Below are 18,368 nucleotides of genomic sequence, written 5' to 3' on the forward strand. Positions count from 1 at the left end.
ACAAACCCTGTCATCCTCGGATTAGTCACCGTGTTTCATTGAAACAATAGAATCCCTAATTAAGACACTAATAGGCTTGTGTTAAATTCATAATTGGCATTTCCAAGAGCTGAAATAGCCAGGTTATACTATCCAAATACTAATTAGAAGAGTGAGTTCTATAAGAAAATTTAGGCAGGCAATGGCGAAATACGATTGATATAAGAAAAGATTTGACCAAGTCAGCTTTTTTGTTGTTGTTGTTTTTTGTTTTTTGTTTTTTGAGACAGGGTCTCTCTGTGTAGCCTTGGCTCTCTTGGACTCACTTTGTAGACCAGGCTGGCCTCGAACTCACAGCGATCTGCCTGCCTCTGCCTCCCGAGTGCTGGGATTAAAGGCGTGCGCCACCACGCCTTGCCAAGTCAGCTTTTTAAAAAAAAAATTAATTACAGAAAATGCATGGTAAATTAAAGCTATAGAGTAGGAAATAATTGCAATATATTCAATTCTAAGAGCTGATTACAAATATATAAAGAATAAAGAAAAAGTTATCTAAAATATGAAGTGAAATATATCTTATATATAGAAGAAGGAGCCACAGGTGGATCATCGGAAGGATAAGGTACATAATTAAATGTCACAATAAGGCATAAGAGCATTCAAAAGAAACAGTACAATATATCAAAAATAGTATAATAGGACTTTCTGAACTTCCATGAGAATGGCTCGTTCTTGGAGCTTTTCATTTCTAAAAGGAGATGCTTCCCCTTAAAGCTTAAAGACAACCTTTATTAAGAGGAAAACCTTAAAGATAGCGTAAAATGAGAGGCATCTGGAATAGGATGATAGGAAGAAATCACCAGGATGGCATTCGAGGGATGCTGTGAGCAAAGTAGAGGACTGTTGTTAAGTGTCAGGAGATGGTAGATGGTTCCACACCATGTGATGTAGTTTATGATTGCCTATGTGACAAAAGACATGGGCAACTTGGTGCTAGGGAGAATCATAAATAATGGCTGTAAAACAAAACAAAAATGACAACAAACCCACCAAAAAAAACCAAATATGACAACAACAACAACAAAAATGCACACAATAGGTTCCTAACTCTTCCTTACATGCAGAACGCTACAGAGAGGCATGTATGCCCAGATTTCTTCAGGCTGAAGAATTTGCCTCTTAGAGCGCCACTATGTTAAAGGCAAATGGCCTTGACCTAACAGTGTATACAACCCTAGCTACCTCAAAACTTTAGAGGACAAGATCAGAAACATCCATGAAAAGAAGACAAGTTAGAAAATGTTCTAGGAAAGGCATTCATCATAAGGTTGATTGTAAAATTAAATGTATTAATAATGATTCTTTTAAAGGAACACACACACATGGAGGGAGGCAGGAGAAGGGGAGAGAGAGAGAGTGAGAGAGAGAGAGACAGAGAGAGAGAGAGACAGAGAGAGAGAGAGAGAGAGAGAGAGAGAGAGAGAGAGAGAGAGAGAGAGAGAGAGAAGCAAAAGAAAACCTACTTGAGAATGCTTTTCCCTTTAGACACTTTCTCCACATTGTAGATGCTCACAAGTTCAACAGCCCTAGCCTGTCTTCAAATGCCACTCATTCTACCCAAGAGAAATCTCTTGCTCAGCTAAGTACTCGACTCTATTTATTTCTCTAGGGATTGTGAGACCAACTGGAAGCTAACAGTTTATTTTTCTTCAAGAAGATGCTCCCAATGTATATTTTAGAATTTTGGTCAAATAACAAATGGTTCATTTTGGATCTTCTATGCTGTTCTACTGAATAACACTAAGGAGGTAAAAGACTCCATAGAAAAACTTCTGAAGAGACTATGAAGACAATAGAATGGAAATTTCTCTTATGCTCGTAAATCAGTAAAATTAACCATGTGAAAGTGATCATTCTACCATAAGAATTTTAGAGTTAATGAAATCCTCTTCAATATCTCCATGATGATTTTTAGAAAAATAGAAAAAGAAATCTCAAAATTCATATGAAATCATAAAAGACTTCAAATAACTAAAATAATTCTGAGCCAAAAGAGCAATATTTGAGTGATTAACACATAATACTTTACACTATATCACTATAGGAATAAAATATAGTATGGTAATGACACAAAAAATACATGTACATCAATGGAACAAAGTAGAACACCAAAACTTATGTAAGTTTATGTAGTGAAAGACACATGATACTTGATAAATATGGCAAAACGCACACTAGAAGAAGATGTATCTTCAACAAATGGTTTTTGGAAAACTCAGTGACCACACGCACAATGATGAAACCAGACCCATGTCTATCACCCTATGGAAAATAAACTCCAGACGGATAAAGGCCTCAGTGTGAAATCTGAAATTTGGAAGCCACTAGAAGAAAACATAGACAGTACTATAGAAGACAAAGTTACACAAAAGGACTTCCTGAATAGGACTCTATCACTTAGAGATGGATTCTAACAGTTGGCAAGTTAGACCTCATAAAACTGAAAAGCTTTCATACACCAAGTAAAACAACCCATCTCCATGGATTCTGATAACCTGAACTCCAATCACTATATTTTAAAAAAAAAATTTTTTATTAATTTATTCTTGTTACATCTCAATGTTTATCCCATCCCTTGTAGTCTCCCATTCCTCCCTCCCCCCATTTTCCCATTATTCTCCTCCCCTATGACTGTTCCTGAGGAGGATTTACCTCCCCCTGTATATGCTCATAGGGTATCAAGTCTCTTCTTGGCAACCTGCTGTCCTTCCTCTGAGTGCCACCAGGTCTCCCCCTCCAGGGGACATGGTCAAATGTGAGGCACCAGAGTATGTGAGAAAGTCATATCCCACTCTCCACTCAACTGTGGAGAATGTTCTGACCGTTGGCTAGATCGGGGTAGGGGCTTAAAGTTTACCACCTGTATTGTCCTTGGCTGGTGCCTTAGTTTGAGCGGGACCCCTGGGCCCAAATCTGCCTATCATAATGTTCTACTTGTAGGTTTCTAGGACCCTCTGGATCCTTCTACTTTGCTATTCTCCCATGCGTCTCTCATTTAGAGTCCCAATAGGATGTCCTCCCTCTGTCCCAGTTTCCTGGTAAGTGAAGGCTTTCATGGGACATGCCCCTTGGACTAGTATGCAGATATAAGTGAGTATATACCATTTGATTCTTTCTGCTTTTGGGTTAACTCACTCATTATGATCATTTCTAGCTCAATCCATTTATCCACAAATTTCGGGAATTCCTTGTTTTTAATAGCTGAGTAATATTCCATAGTGTATATGTACCACAGTTTCTTTATCCATTCTTCTACTGATGGACACTTAGGCTGTTTCCATGATCTGGCTATTATGAATGAGGCTGCTATGAACATGGTTGAGCAAATTTTCTTGTTGTATGCTGGAGCATCTTCTGGGTATATTCCAAGGAGTGGAATAGCTGGGTCTTGAGGAAGCCCTATTCCTAGTTTTTCTGAGATAGCACCAGATAGATTTCCAAAGTGGCTGTACTAGTTTGCATTCCCACCAGCAATGAAGAAGTGTTCCTCTCTCCCCACATCCTCGCCAGCATGTGGTGTCACTTGAATTTTTGATCTTAGCCATTCTGATGGGTGTAAGATGGAATCTCAGAGTTGTTTTGATTTGCATTTCCCTGATGACTAAGGAGGTTGAGCATTTCTTTAAGTGTTTCTCAGCCATTTGATATTCCTCTGTTGAGAATTCTCTGTTTAGTTCCAAGCCCCATTTCTCGATTGGGTTATTTGGTTTGGTGGTGTTTAATTTCTTGAGTTCTTTATATGTTTTGGATACTAGACCTTTGTCAAATGTAGGGTTGGTGAAGATCTTTTCCCAGTCTGTAGGCCCAATCACTATACTTTTAAGGCAGGCATTTTTCACACAACTTTCTCCCAACATCACATTTGTTATAGGTAGATGATATAGTTTAGAGGCGGAGTCTTATGCTATTGTGGATTATTAGACAAGCTGACACACTGCGTTTTGAGCAATACGAGCACATTTCCCTGAAGAAGGGAGAGAATAGTGGCAATTTCTGTGCCTAAATAATCTACCCAGGTTTTCCAGGTTGTATCTTCCAAAGAAAGGAGTGAGTGAAAGAAGAGAAAGCTTAGAGATATCCCGATGCTTGAGATATTTTACATGGGAAGAATCAGCAGAAAAAAAAAATCCCTGTCCCCAGTTCACCATCTTTATTTGACCTGATATTATTCATTACTATTATTTCTTTAAAATTATATATAAAAAAAAAAGAGTTCAGGGCATAATTGTACTTTTAAGAAAGGACTTGATCTATTCTCTTGATTAGTGTTTGCCAATAGGAAGTATTTGGCCAAAAATAATGCATCTCATTAAGCACATTTCTCATTGGGCAGTATTCTCCATAGGCAGGATTTTCCACTTGGTAGCGTTTCTTAATGTACTATTTTCATTTTAAGGGAGAAAATACTTAAAAGCAAAACATTAACCCCTGTTCTGGATTGTGTGAGCATCCCTCACTGTTTAGCACCCAGTGGCTGTAATGTTCTTCTTTCTCTCTCCTGTTCATATGAGGCATTCCCCTCTTGTTACCGGTTTTGCTATCTGCACTCAGCTGTGGTGTGTACAGCAGGAGAAAATTTCCACAAAAATTTACAAATTTCAAATCATTTAGGTGCAATGTTTCATTATCTTTATTTTAATATTTGTGGTTGTTAGTCTCTTTATGTATAACTAATGAATTAAATTTCATCGTAAAAATGTATATGCAGTGAAAATATATTCTGGCATGTTGAACATTTGAAAAGTTTTGGAATGTATCACCCATCTCCAATGTAGGAACATCAACAAATAAAAAAGTACTTTTGTGAGTTCTCAAAATCAACGCTGAAATGTTAAATGTGACAAAAAGTTAGATTAATTGAAACACTAAAACAATTCTTCTCTTGTCGTAGGTAATAATGAAGAGTATGAGATAAGGACGTGAACAGCATATTCAAGAGCTTAGTCACAGGACTCTTGCACCTCAGAGCAAAGGCAGTGGGGGGAGGGGTGAGCAGAGAGGCCTAACAACCCAGGTGCTATTAATGTAAATTACAGAGTGGTTTAAAGAGGAAACAGCACATAAGATTTAGTTAAAAGTGGGTGATTTCATTGTGTGATTCTCACTGCTGTAAGCTTATGATCAGATTGTAAATCTGGACATGAATCTGAATATCTTTGTAAATCATATGATGTGTGTGTGTGTGTGTGTGTGTGTGTGTGTGTGTGTGTGTGTGTGTCTATGTGTGTAGTGTTTTGCTTATTTGTTATTTTCAGGGAATCTTTTTTTAAATGAAATATAAGCATTTAATATAAAATGAAAACAGAGCATCTTTTCATTGCCCGTGCCTTCACTTCCCATTGATTTCCACACCATGTAATTTTAATATAAGATGAAAATTAATCCAGTTGTTCAGTAGCACACACATTGCACACGAGCCTCGTTCTCACATTGCTTAGTCTTTGAAATTGAAAAAAAGAAAGCTTAAGGATTTGCTGATGAAGGTGTTCAGTTAATTAACAAATAGTAAAGTAAGAAACACTTATTTTAATTGCTCATTTCCACAGTTCCTCCCCCGAGGACAGACCCTTTCCATAAAAGAACTTTGGTGCTTTCCAGGGGGTGCGGGGATGATCACAAAGAAATCACAACTATTCTAGAAGAAACGTGGAGACACAGACTGGGCATTGTGAATTCCTTCATTTATTACAGTAAGTATAAGTGTGAAGTCCACTTTATTTTTAAGACAAGAGATAGCAATTAACCAGGTAACAAAAATGCCTTCATACAATATGTACAGTGAATTTCTAGTTAATGCTGCTTGTAGAATGAAGTCATTATGTTCAATGAAGGGACTAAAATTTCAACATATCTGGTGTACCAAAGCATACTCAAGGTTAATTTCTTTTCCTCAATTTAACTAAATTCATTCTAATAGTCTGTAATATTCCTTTTGGAGTTTCAGAATCCATCCTTCTACTGATTAGCTACAATAAAGGATTTCCCAAAGTGTACAAAGATATTTTAAAATAAATACTTACCATGACCTTCAGTGCTCATTAAATTGGTATCTAGGAAGCCAAACATGTAATTATACAGTAAATTTGGAGTATAAACTTAAGCTAAAATATTTTAATTTTCACCATATGCTTCCTCTAGTATAATTATATAGTACATGGAAACTTTACAGAGCACATATTTTGGAATTCTTCTGAGAAGTTTTTTTAAGAGTTATTTATTTCATTTTCTGTGTATGTGTCTATGCCTGCATATGTCTATGTGTACCACGTGCTCACAGTTACCTGCAGAAACCAGAAAAATCCATTAGATCTGCTGGAATTGGAGGTACAGGCAGTGGTGAGCTGTATCCTCTGCACCTAAGTCCTCGGCGAAAACAGCAAGTGCTTGTATCCACTGAGCAATTTCTTCAGGCCTTTCTGAGAAGGCTTTTATATTGTAATGAAACATATACTAGAGAGATGCCTCAAGTCTTCTGTCCTAGTTTGCTTTTCCATTGCTGTGATGAAACACTGATGAAAAGCAGCATGGGGAAAAAGGGTTTATTTGGCATATATTCAGTCTTCAAGGGAAGCTATGCAGACGTTGAAGCAGGGACCTTGGAGGAACACTATCGACTTGTTCTCTAAGGCTTGCTCAGCATGCTTTTTTATATAACACAGGACTAGCTGCTGAGAACTAGCACTGCCCCAAATGTTCTGGGCATTCAGATCAGTCGTCAATCAAGAAAATATCCCCCAGACGTGTTCACAAGCTAATCCAATGGAGGAAATTAGTCAAGTGAGGTCCTCTAAACTTAGGGGTTTAGTTTGTTTGTTTGTTTTGGGAGGTTTTTGTTTGTTTTTTGTTGTATTTTATTGTTGTGGTGTTTTGTGTGTGTGTGTGTGTGTGTGTGTGTGTGTGTGTGTGTGTGTGTGTGTGTGTTTGAAGTTGACAGAATCTGACCAACATACATGCCCACAAATGAAGAATTGAAAATATTCAACTTTATACATTTCCTTTGTGGGACTGTTGAAAATACAGGATAATCAGAAACTCAGAATATGGGGGCAGGCGGAACAGAATGTGAGAGGACTTTGGACACTCAGTTCTAAATGGGATGTTCCCATCAAATTCTTCCCCTTAGGGCTTCTGGGAAGGAGGAGGAGGAAAAGGGGAGGAAGTGATTTAAGAGTCAGATAGGAAAGGGGCACCAGAGTTCATGTGAGAGTCAGATCTCACTCACCACTCAATGGTGGAGAATATCCTGTTCATCGGCTAGGTCTGGGTAGGGGTTCGAAGTTTACAGCCTATATATTCCTTGGCTGGTGCCTTAGTTTGAGGAGAACCCCAGGACCCAGGACCCAGATCCGCCTGTCATAAAGTTCTTCTTGTAGGTTTCCAGGACCCTCTGGATCCTTCTATTTCCCCATTCTTCCATACTTCTCTCACCTAACGTCTCAATAGGATGTCTTTCCCTCTGACCCACTATTCTGGTAAGTAAAGTTTTTCATGGGACATATCCCTTAGACTAGTGTCTCGATATAAGTGAGTATATACCGCTTGTCTCTTTTTGCTTCTGGGTGAACTCACTCATTATGGTAATTTCTAGTTCAATCCATTTGTCCCCTGGATGGGGAGGCCTGGTGGCACTCAGAGGAAGGATAGCAAGTTACCAAGAAGAGACTCAATACCCTAAGAGCATATATAGGGGGAGGAGGTCTCCCTCAGTCACAGACATAGGGGAGGGGAGAAGAGGGGAAGCAGGAGGGAGGGAGGAATAGGAGGATACAAGGGAAGGGCTAACAATTGAGATGTGATATGAATAAATTAATAAAAAATAAGAAAAAGAAAACAACACACACAAAGACAGACAGAGGAAAAGAAACTCCAACTTTGACATACTTTTATCTATCTAGATACGAAAAGTGAACAAACCATGCCACATTTAAAAAAAAAAAAAAAAAAAAAGAGTCAGAGGGGATGGGGGACAGGAAAGAAACAAAGGCTTCTAAAGACGGCAGGACAGACAAACACGTTAACTCAAAAGAGACTGTAGCAGCTTGCATAGGGTCTGCAGTGTTCTGGGTCTGATTGGATTCCAGGGCTGAAGGGGAGAATGGATACAAGACACTATTCCTAACCCAGAGTCCACCTCTAACTGATAACCACTCACAAAGGAAAATTTAGAGTTCTCAAGCACCTTCTTTCTGGATATACAAACCACTTTTCCTTTGGTGATATGGCAGAATGAGACAAAGCCTCTATAGTGTTGTCTGACCTCAACTGCACAGAGATCCTACGACCTTTGCCTCTCATGTGCTGGGATTAAAGATGTGTGTCACCAGGGAAGGCCTACAAGCCACCTTTAAGGGCAGGTCTCATGACTGATAGTAAACTGTCAACACAAAATTAACTCAATGGCATTTTTTGGAGGTTCTCTGTCTCACAATGCTTCGGTGAGGCTTAATTTTAGTTTGTTTGTTTTTAATAGGACCTTTGCATATACATTATGGCTTCTTTTTCTGTGTTTCTATGGGATTTCTGTATATGCAACATGTGCCTCTTTATAAAAATACATTTTTTTTTCTGCCTTTTCTCCTCTGTTTTGTTCTATTCTAGATTGAGTCGTTTTTTTCAACATATTTTTTTATCGGCTTAGATGACTGTTTTGGAGACGGGGGGGGGGGGGGGGGGTGGAGGTTGTGATTTGGATAAAGGGGGTGGGATAACCTGGGAGGACTTTTGGGAGGGGAAACTGTAGTCAGTATATTTTATGAAAAGAAATTTATTTTCAATAAAATAGGAAAAATACAGCATAATCAACATTTTATTCATTCAGTGATACTTAATGAGAGGTCATTATGAGGGAGGATATGTAATCAGAAAGACAACAGATCTGCCTCATGTTGGCACTGGAGTTTAGAAAGGCTTTGGATTTTACTTTAATAGTCTGGACCCATAGAAAGTTTGAAAAGACTGGCAAATCAAGATTTAAAGGAGTATATTTAAGTTATTCATCATAATAAAATTTACAACAGGTAAATCAATGTCAGTTGCAAATGAATTACAGTAATTACAGATCTGTGCTGAAAACATGCTGTACAGTTATACTTTGTTACTCATTGAATTCAGAAGAAAGCAAAATAATTCCTTAGATTGGCACTTTCTATAATAAAGAATAATAACCATCATAGTCTTGACCTCTGTTTTAAATAGGCCTGGGTTTTTTTTTTTTTTTCTGACTTCTTACCACATTTGTTACTCATTAGAGGTACTGAGCTGAGTCCTTTCTATATGGCAAAGAGCTGTTGGAGGTAGAACTTTGTTGTAGAAACTTAGAATTAGAAAATACTCTGTTAATATTTAGTGTACAAAAAGGCTTTGAACTGTGCAAGGCGGTATGTCACTGAACAACTCTTAGGCTTTGGGCTGATTCTGAAGAAATGGAAAACACAATTAAATTTATCTATACCATAAAGTAAATGTGTGTGTGTGTGTGTGTGTGTGTGTGTGTGTAGGTGTGTGTGTTTGTGTGTGTGTGTGTTTAAATACACAGACAGGTATATATGGCAATTGTATGTTTAATTCCATCTAACAGTGGAGTTAGAAAAAATAAGGAACAGGAATCTAAGGTAGCTTTGTGCATTAAATATGATGCTATTTGATCATAAACACATAAAGAACTAGCCTTAAAAATGTGATGACACATACAACATGACCACCAAAGAAGTGGTGTGCTATTATCAGCATTTTACAGGGATCATTTTAACTCAAAATTATTGCAAAGTGAAAATTCTTGATGATGAAGAACAGTTAGAAGAATATTCAACAAGCCAACAAAAGCATCATAGATGCTTCAATTAAGGCTATGTAGCAAAGAACATGAAAACTCAAATATACTGATGATGATCTTGAAAGATGCAAACCTACTGAAAGATTTTTCTAGACTATACAAAAGTCACAGTACTAAAGGTGGTTATTTCTAGATTATTTCACCAGAGATAGCAAAGGTACAGGGGGAGATATCAGTAAGGATATAAGATCAATAAACCTCAAGATTTTGCTTCGGACATATTAAGTATGAAGTGCTATGAAACAGTCTGACTGTCTAAGAAGGACTGTGCCTCTGTAGAAAACTGTGAGCTGGGTCTGCAGAGGTCAACAGCACAAGTAGTGATACATTAGGGAAGGGGAGACTAAACACTGAAAATGTGTGATGTGTAAAACAAGAAGAAAAATAACACTAGAGACTTGGGATCATTAGTTGTAAAAGAACATGAAAATGAAAAAGAGATCCTGAAAAGAAGTATAAAATATAATAGACATGAACAGAAATAGGAGACAAAACTCTAAAACCCAAAAAAATTCATTATGGAAGCGGAGAGTTACCACAGCCATACACTGTGGGCAGACAGGTATGTAGAAGTCTTAGTTTACTTTATTTTGTTCAGAATATTGTACTCAAAGCTACCTCTAATGGTTCTGAGTGTGAAGTAACTTGTTTTCCTAGTATTATTAAATGCTGCAAATTGAACTTAGGGCCTCACACACCCTATGCCAGTTCTCTATCACCGGGCTATATTCCTATCTCTAATTTGAATTATTTCAATGCAAATAATTTTAGTGTTTAACAGTATACATTTTCATGTATATGATGTTACTTTTATTTTTTATATGAAAGAATATCATGGAGAAGGCTAATTACATTTATCAAAAGAATCATGGTATTTCTGTCATTATTCTTGTTAATTATATCCTGCATATCATTGGACATATTAGCTCATTATGTTAAATGTTTGTGGATTATGTACTTATGGTACATATCTTACAATTTATAAACTGAAATTAACCTATTATCTGATTTTTAAAAAAGCATTAACGTTAACCATAAACTACCAATGACTTAATGAGGCTTCATTGCAGATAATCAAGGAGTGATGACATCAAGTTTATTTATAAAAACAACTTAAGAATATCAAATACTGTCAGCCAGTGAGTGTAACAAAACTGTACCAGCATTTTTAAGTAGTTACAGTCTTCATTATCTGTCATGCAAACTTGCATGATGTTTTGCTCAGGAAACCACTGCTAAGGATTCAAAGGGATTGCTAAACTTTTGGAGATAAGCTCTTCTCCATAGTCAATGGTTTGGGTAAAGATGATTCAAAATTGCTTTAAGTTTACGTTGCGAGTAAGGTTTATCATTTCAAATCCTCAAGACTTTGGATGTAGTGGCTCGAATGCACCAAAGTTGCTTATATCAGTTAAATAAGAAGCGATTCCTTTGTGTAATGCAAAAGAGTTTCCCCATGTAATGTTTGAAAATGTTGTAAATGGAATACAGTTGTTATTGATTTCCTTGGAAACAGCAATATTTAATGAGTTCGTAACACATATTTGTACACAATGTCCAGTACTCAACTTAGTTTTGGTGTTTACTATGGTCATTTAGGTCCTATACTTCCAGTGGGATGAATCTTCTTGGCACTTGGAATTTTGATTAAATAATGCATTTCCTCATTCTCTTGGAACATGGGAGAAATTGGACTATGTAATTTCAGGGTTCGACTTGCCTTTCATTGTTTAGATTACCACTTTAATTTTGCATCCCATGGAAAGAATTATATAAACAAACTTGAGATGATTATAATTATACTGGCATTTAGGTTAAATGTTTAAACTTAAGAACATAGTTCCCAAGCTTGAAGGCACATTGTTCTCATATATTGGATATCAAAGCCTAGACAAAATTGTTCCTATTCTACTCAATCTGTTGTTATACTTTTTCTCAACATCTTCAAAGAACTAAACAATATGTATGAACTGAAAAAAATAGTAGCACAAGAATTTCTAGACCAAAATGTTCATATTTTTCCCTAATTTTTAAGTATGAAAAGTAGTATTGAGGCCCAGCAGCCCCGGGGCGGATGGCACGGGCCGCCCGTCTCCTCCGCGCGATCTCGCGCGCCCTCCTGCTCCCGCTGCCTCTGCTGCTGCTGCTGTTGCTGCTTCTCCTGCCTCCGCCGCTCATGGCCCGGGCCAGGCCACCGAACACAAGTGCACTGAGCCCTGGATTCAACTACCAGCGCCCCACATACAACCAAAAAAGGAAACCTCGGGCCGGGCGTGGTGGCGCACACCTGTAATCCCAGCACTCCAGGAAGCAGAGGCAGGCAGATCTCTGTGAGTTCAAGGCCAGCCTGGTCTACAAAGCGAGTCCAGGACAGGACACAGAGACGCAGAGACACAGAGGACACAGAGAAACCCTGCCTGGAAAAACCGAAACCAAAAGAAAAGGAAACCCCAGTTACCTGGTACCCAAGGCCTGTGCTAAATGCATCCCCTGGGCTCTTGAAGCAATGCTTACCGGGAGTCTCATCCCCGTGTTAGGCTAGCCACCGTCACCACCCTGTGAAGAGAGGGCCACCGCAGCTCCTGCATGCGGCTCTGCCTAATAGCTTGACATCTGTCCCTGCCTCCCACTGGGCCCCTAGTCCTGCCAGTAGTAGCTCCAGACCTCTTCGATGTGGCGTGCCTGACCTACCTGATGTGCTCAACTCCGCCCGGAACCGACAGAAGCGCTTCGTACTGTCAGGAGGGCGCTGGGAGAAGACAGACCTCACCTACAGGATCCTCCGGTTCCCATGGCAGCTTGTAAGGGAGCAGGTACGGCAGACGGTGGCAGAGGCCCTCCAGGTATGGAGTGAGGTGACGCCGCTAACTTTCACCGAGGTGCATGAGGGACGAGCTGACATCATGATTGACTTCACCAGGTACTGGCATGGGGACAACTTGCCATTTGATGGGCCTGGGGGTATCCTGGCCCATGCCTTCTTCCCCAAGACCCACCGAGAAGGGGACGTACATTTTGACTATGATGAAACTTGGACTATCGGGGACAACCAGGGCACAGACCTGCTGCAAGTGGCGGCTCATGAATTTGGCCATGTTCTGGGCCTGCAACATACCACAGCAGCTAAGGCCCTTATGTCCCCTTTCTATACCTTCCGCTACCCTCTAAGCCTCAGCCCGGATGACCGAAGGGGCATCCAGCACCTCTACGGCCAGCCCAAGCCGGTCCCCACCTCCCATGCCCCAGCCTTGGGCTCCCAGGCTGGGATAGATACCAATGAGATCGCACTGCTGGAGCCGGAAACCCCACCAGATGTCTGTGAGACTTCCTTTGATGCAGTTTCCACCATCCGAGGCGAGCTCTTCTTCTTCAAGGCAGGCTTTGTGTGGAGGCTACGCAGTGGGCGGCTGCAGCCTGGGTATCCTGCTCTGGCCTCTCGGCACTGGCAAGGACTGCCCAGCCCTGTGGATGCAGCTTTTGAGGATGCCCAGGGCCAGATTTGGTTCTTCCAAGGTGCTCAGTACTGGGTATATGATGGAGAGAAGCCAGTCCTAGGCCCTGCACCACTCTCCAAGCTGGGCCTGCAGGGGTCCCCCATCCACGCTGCCTTGGTCTGGGGTCCTGAGAAGAACAAGATCTACTTCTTCCAAGGTGGAGACTATTGGCGTTTCCACCCCAGAACCCAACGCGTGGACAGTCCTGTGCCCCGACGTGCCACTGACTGGCGAGGGGTGCCTTCTGAGATTGACGCTGCCTTCCAGGATGCTGAGGGCTATGCCTACTTCCTTCGTGGCCCTCTCTACTGGAAGTTTGACCCTGTGAAGGTGAAGGTTCTGGAAGGCTTTCCTCGCCCCATAGGTCCTGACTTCTTTGACTGTGCAGAGCCTGCCAATACTTTCCGTTGACAACACCATGGATGCGCTCAGGGATACTGACCCCTGCCACGCCACTTATATCATTAAAGAGACCCATAGCCCTGTTTGGGGCTCTGGGCTTCAGGCATGGGACAGACAGAGACTATAGGTCTCCTCAGGGGAGTGAGTGGGTTGGGGTACAGCCACTATTTGCAGGAAGGGCCATGCTGGTCATGGTCATCTGCCAACAACTGCCTCAGACTGGGCAAAGGCTTTGATATTACTTACAAGTAAGGGAGGTCGTGGGCCAACAATATTCTACCTACCAATATTCCACAGTCAACCTGGCTGCTCAAGGCCTCCATCTGTCCCTCAAAGCAGAGCCCCCCACAGTAATTCAGGAATCACGTTGTCTTCCTTCTATTCCTGTAATGAGTTTCCTATGGGTAGTAGTGTTGGTGATGAGATGTCCAGGGTACCATTCTGCCCCAGCCGAGCACCTGGGCCTCCGGCAGGATCTTTCCTGATAAGTCAGTTACTGGGGAGATGCTGGACTGATTACGTTCCAGCAGGTGATTCAGAGGTGTGTTTCCTGGGACCCAGGCCAAAAGGTACACAGCCAGCCAGGGAGGCAGCTGTTTCCTCCTGGAGACACTGCCTCAGAGGCCCCACATACCTCAGTGCCTTGCCCCAGGCCGTTTCTTCCTGGGGCCCTCTTCCTAGCACAGGTACCCTCTAAGGCCATGTAAATGTGTGTACAGTGTATAAAGCCTTTTCTTAAAAAACAAAAAACAAAACCAAGACTGTCATTAAACATGAGTGTTTTCTAAAAAAAAAAAAAAAAGAAAAAGAAAAGTAGTATTGATAGTAAGAACTTTTTCACAAAGGCTTAGCTCCATCTCTTGACCAGATAGGTGGTTCCCAGTAGTCTTAGCTGATTACAAATACATTTTCTTGTCAGCCCTAATTTAATTGATGCTAACTAGTCCTAATCTAGTCCTGTAGGTGTGGTAATTTCCCCATCACTAATTCACATGCATCCCCAGTTACAATTCTTTTATCCACTAATGACAGTTTACCAGTCTGTTGGTGGCTGAGGTTTCACTCAACTTTTTAATAGGTATTAAATAACCATTTGAAAGACTAGTAGAGCACCTGCTAATGCCCCCATAAACATGAGTCTCTATTAAAGAGGAATGTACTGGAATAGCCAGTGTAACATTCCTGAGGTCATCAAGATGCCCTTAGATGTGTGTGCTAAGTTAGGGTCTTCTTTTGAAAATTTATCTTCACTTTTACTCTTTTCAGTCCCTAAAGAATTTCTCATTTCTCTCCGTTGGAAATCTGATGCAATCTCATGCTTTCACTTGCTTAGTACATACAATACAATCCTGCTCTTCTGCCTTTTAAAACATCACAAGGACAAAGCCTAATACCAGTACCTCACTGGTACTACAACCCCTTGATATACGATTTTACTTATGCTGGCCAGGAACTTATTAGCTTGCCCAGTCTGTTATCAAACTCCCAGAAAACCTCCTATCCTGCCGCCCAGTTCTGAGACAACAGGAGTGAGGCCACATACCCTGATGGCACCTATACTCAAACTATCTCTGAATTTGATGTATTCTATTTAGAATAGATGAAGTCATTTTGGAAAGTTAAACTGAGTCTAGAGGCAGTGATTAATCAATATAATTTATTATATCTCACATTCTTAACAAAACTCTTTTCAAGTTTTCTTATTTTTCATAGAGAAACTTGTTTACTGATTCAGTGATGAGTATACTGCAAGAAAACTCTTGTTGATATGCTATTTAATTTACTAATAAAATAGACACAAATGGGTACCAATGAAATATTTGTGGATATAATTTGTGTTATCTACATTTGTATCTATATTTATATAACTGTCACATTTATAGTTATTTTAGAAAATATTTAGAAAATTCTTGCACAATTAATAGTTAGTATCTATTATTATAAAGAGCAGTCTTTGGGTGGACCAAAGTAATTAGTTGATCCCAGAGGGTCAACTTCCATTATGGATAGAATCCAACTTGAATAGATGCCTAGAAGCAATTCCTCCCTTGGTATTCCTTCCTGTGTCTTTGGCTCCTTTTCAGTTCTGACCTTTGTGTCATAATTCCATCATGCTGCAATGTCTTGAGATCACATCAGAGTGATAAATTCATGGCTACATCCAGATAAAATAATAATAAATTCTTACATTCTCAAGATTGAGAAAATATGCAGGAATACTAACATATCACAATGAAAGGGTAAGAAGAAAACAAAGCATCTTCATAAGCTGTAACAAAAGAAACATCTCCTTGGCTTATATTGATCTCCTGCCTCCAACAGCTTGATAAGTGACTTTGCTAAAAGGCTCCCTTGGTTGAGCTGGTGACGATGTGAAAAAGAATGCATCAGGCAAAGGATTCTGCCTTGCTCAGTTATGTTCTCTCACAGCCCCCCTCTCTCCATCTTGTGTTTTTTCTTCATATTTACATGTAAGCACATTGAAGAACCATAAAATATAGACAATAATCACATATTTTATTTTTTCCAGAAATCCAATTATTCACTTTAACTTCAGTGTCTTAACTGGCCTTATAGCCTTTGTATGTATTACATCACAGTACTGTCAAGTCAGGAACAGTCTCAGGTAATATGATGTTCATTTCTTATATGAATCAAAACCCAATCTGCTTCATCCTTTATACCTCTCTCTGGTGTCTCTGTTTGCCAATATGTTCTCTCAGAGAAAATTAGGAAGGAGTGCAACATTTTCTGAGCAGACCATGAAATGAACAGAACAAATTCTCTCAGGCCAGTAGAACACAGCTGAGTTGTAGTCACACCCCACCAGCGCAACAGATTCATACAATATGATAAATATGTCAATGTGCCATACCTGCACATTCACATAATCACATCGCATGCTCCATCTACATACACAGTCTTCAGCAGAGCATGAGGGCACCATTGGTTGCTTTCCATTCTCTTCAGGGTCATTTCCTCCCACAACAAACTTCCTCTTCCATAAACCAGTTACCCTAACTGGTCAAATGGGGCGAGGAAGACAGCAAAGGGGAAATGGTACTTATTAATCTGGACAGCGCAATGCCGTGACCACGTTGCTGTGTAAAAATAAACACTTCACCAGGTAATATGCTTTTAGAAGACTGTACAGGTTCTGGTGACAATTAGTTCTCTTCCCAGAAGCCCTCTGAATCTCGGTAGACATACACCTATCTTCAGTTAGATGTCAGGGCCTCTCAGACCTACAGTCTCATCTTTCTGCTACCTTTTTCTCATCTCACCATGAAGGCCTATATGTGGAAAATGCAGTGTGTGTTCTTTTCACAAAACTTCTTTCTTTCAAGTGTGGTTAGTATCCCCCAAAATACATGCAGCACTTTTTACCCAAACACTAAACACTGAAGATGTTACTGTCTCTAATTTTGACAGCATAAAGTTACCTATTCCTACCGTTATAGAGTATTCCATATTCCACTCTAAGCATTTTTGTTTTCCAGCAAGCTAGACTACTAATAGAAAGTAGCTCCCTCTAAAGATTCCCTGAAGATGTAATGATGTGGGTGAAAATTTGTGGGCAGGGGCCTTAGGAATCACAAGGAAACTTATGTATCCAATTAAATCTCTTCAGTAATCACCTCACAAGATCTTCTATAAAAACAGTCGGCTTTGCATAAGGCACTTTATCTCTTGTAGTTAGCCTCACAAAGTAATCCCAAAACCTTAAATAAAGCAGTAGAAGTGTGTTTCTTAAAGATAGTTTAAAAACACTTGTCATGGAAGGTTAAAAATACCACCAAGTACTTAATAGGCTTCCTTGCCCGTCCAGACTTTGCTCGAGGTGCCACTGTGTCATCCACGTCCAGATGGAAATCCTGGCTCTCTGCCTTGGGTCTCTTGCTTGTGGCAGCTTTAGAAATTACTTTCTCAAAATCAGAGTCGGAATCATCAGAAGACTTAAGTACTATTATCAATGTCTTCTGTAAATATTTAATATGTCTTTCTATTCTGCTTAATTCTAACAATTTTGTACTTTAATAAATGTTTTAAACATTAAAAAAAAAAAATACCACCAAATCTCAGTAACTTAAAGAACGTAAGATTTATATGTTGCTCTTGTGTATGCATTATCTTGGCTCTGGTCTGCATTGTCTTCCTAGATGCTCTGTGATGGAGGCCAACAGTCCAACCACTATCTAGAGCTGAAGGGTTCAGTAGTAGAAGGAACAGGGGCATGGCACAGCACAAGCTAGCTCCTATTTGTCTGGCTTCACTTAGAGTTAAACAGTAAGTCATTGTCTTGAGGGAAGGGACAAGAAATTCCAGAAGAATATATACTCTGTCACATACTCTGTTTTCCAACTTTAATGGTCAATGCTTAAGATATCTTTTCTGGAACTCTCCCACTCCACTAGATGCACAAAGTTGATTCTTCAACCTCCATTAGTGAATTTGAACTTACTTAAGTATCTTAATTTATGTTGTTTACTGCTAGTTTTGCCTGAGAGTCACTGTGGTCTTATCTTTATCAACATTCACTCTCTCAAATATCTAGGCAGGCCCATGAATGACAATTCTAAAGTATGGATCTTTAGCTCAGC

At 39.8% G+C, this 18,368-nt stretch overlaps 1 protein-coding gene across 1 annotated transcript; it reads left to right on the forward strand.

The window, feature by feature from the left end:
• Window positions 1-11,931: 11,931 nt before the first annotated feature.
• LOC127206503 (stromelysin-3-like) lies at window positions 11,932-14,156 on the forward strand. The gene is given in 2 exon segments (XM_051165786.1): window positions 11,932-12,075; window positions 12,392-14,156. Coding segments are annotated over 2 exon segments (1,515 nt in total). The 5' UTR covers window positions 11,932-11,945; the 3' UTR covers window positions 13,777-14,156.
• The last annotated feature ends 4,212 nt before the right edge of the window (window positions 14,157-18,368 follow it).

This window comes from Acomys russatus, chromosome 23, assembly GCF_903995435.1.
Source record: "Acomys russatus chromosome 23, mAcoRus1.1, whole genome shotgun sequence".
Lineage (NCBI taxonomy): Eukaryota > Metazoa > Chordata > Mammalia > Rodentia > Muridae > Acomys > Acomys russatus.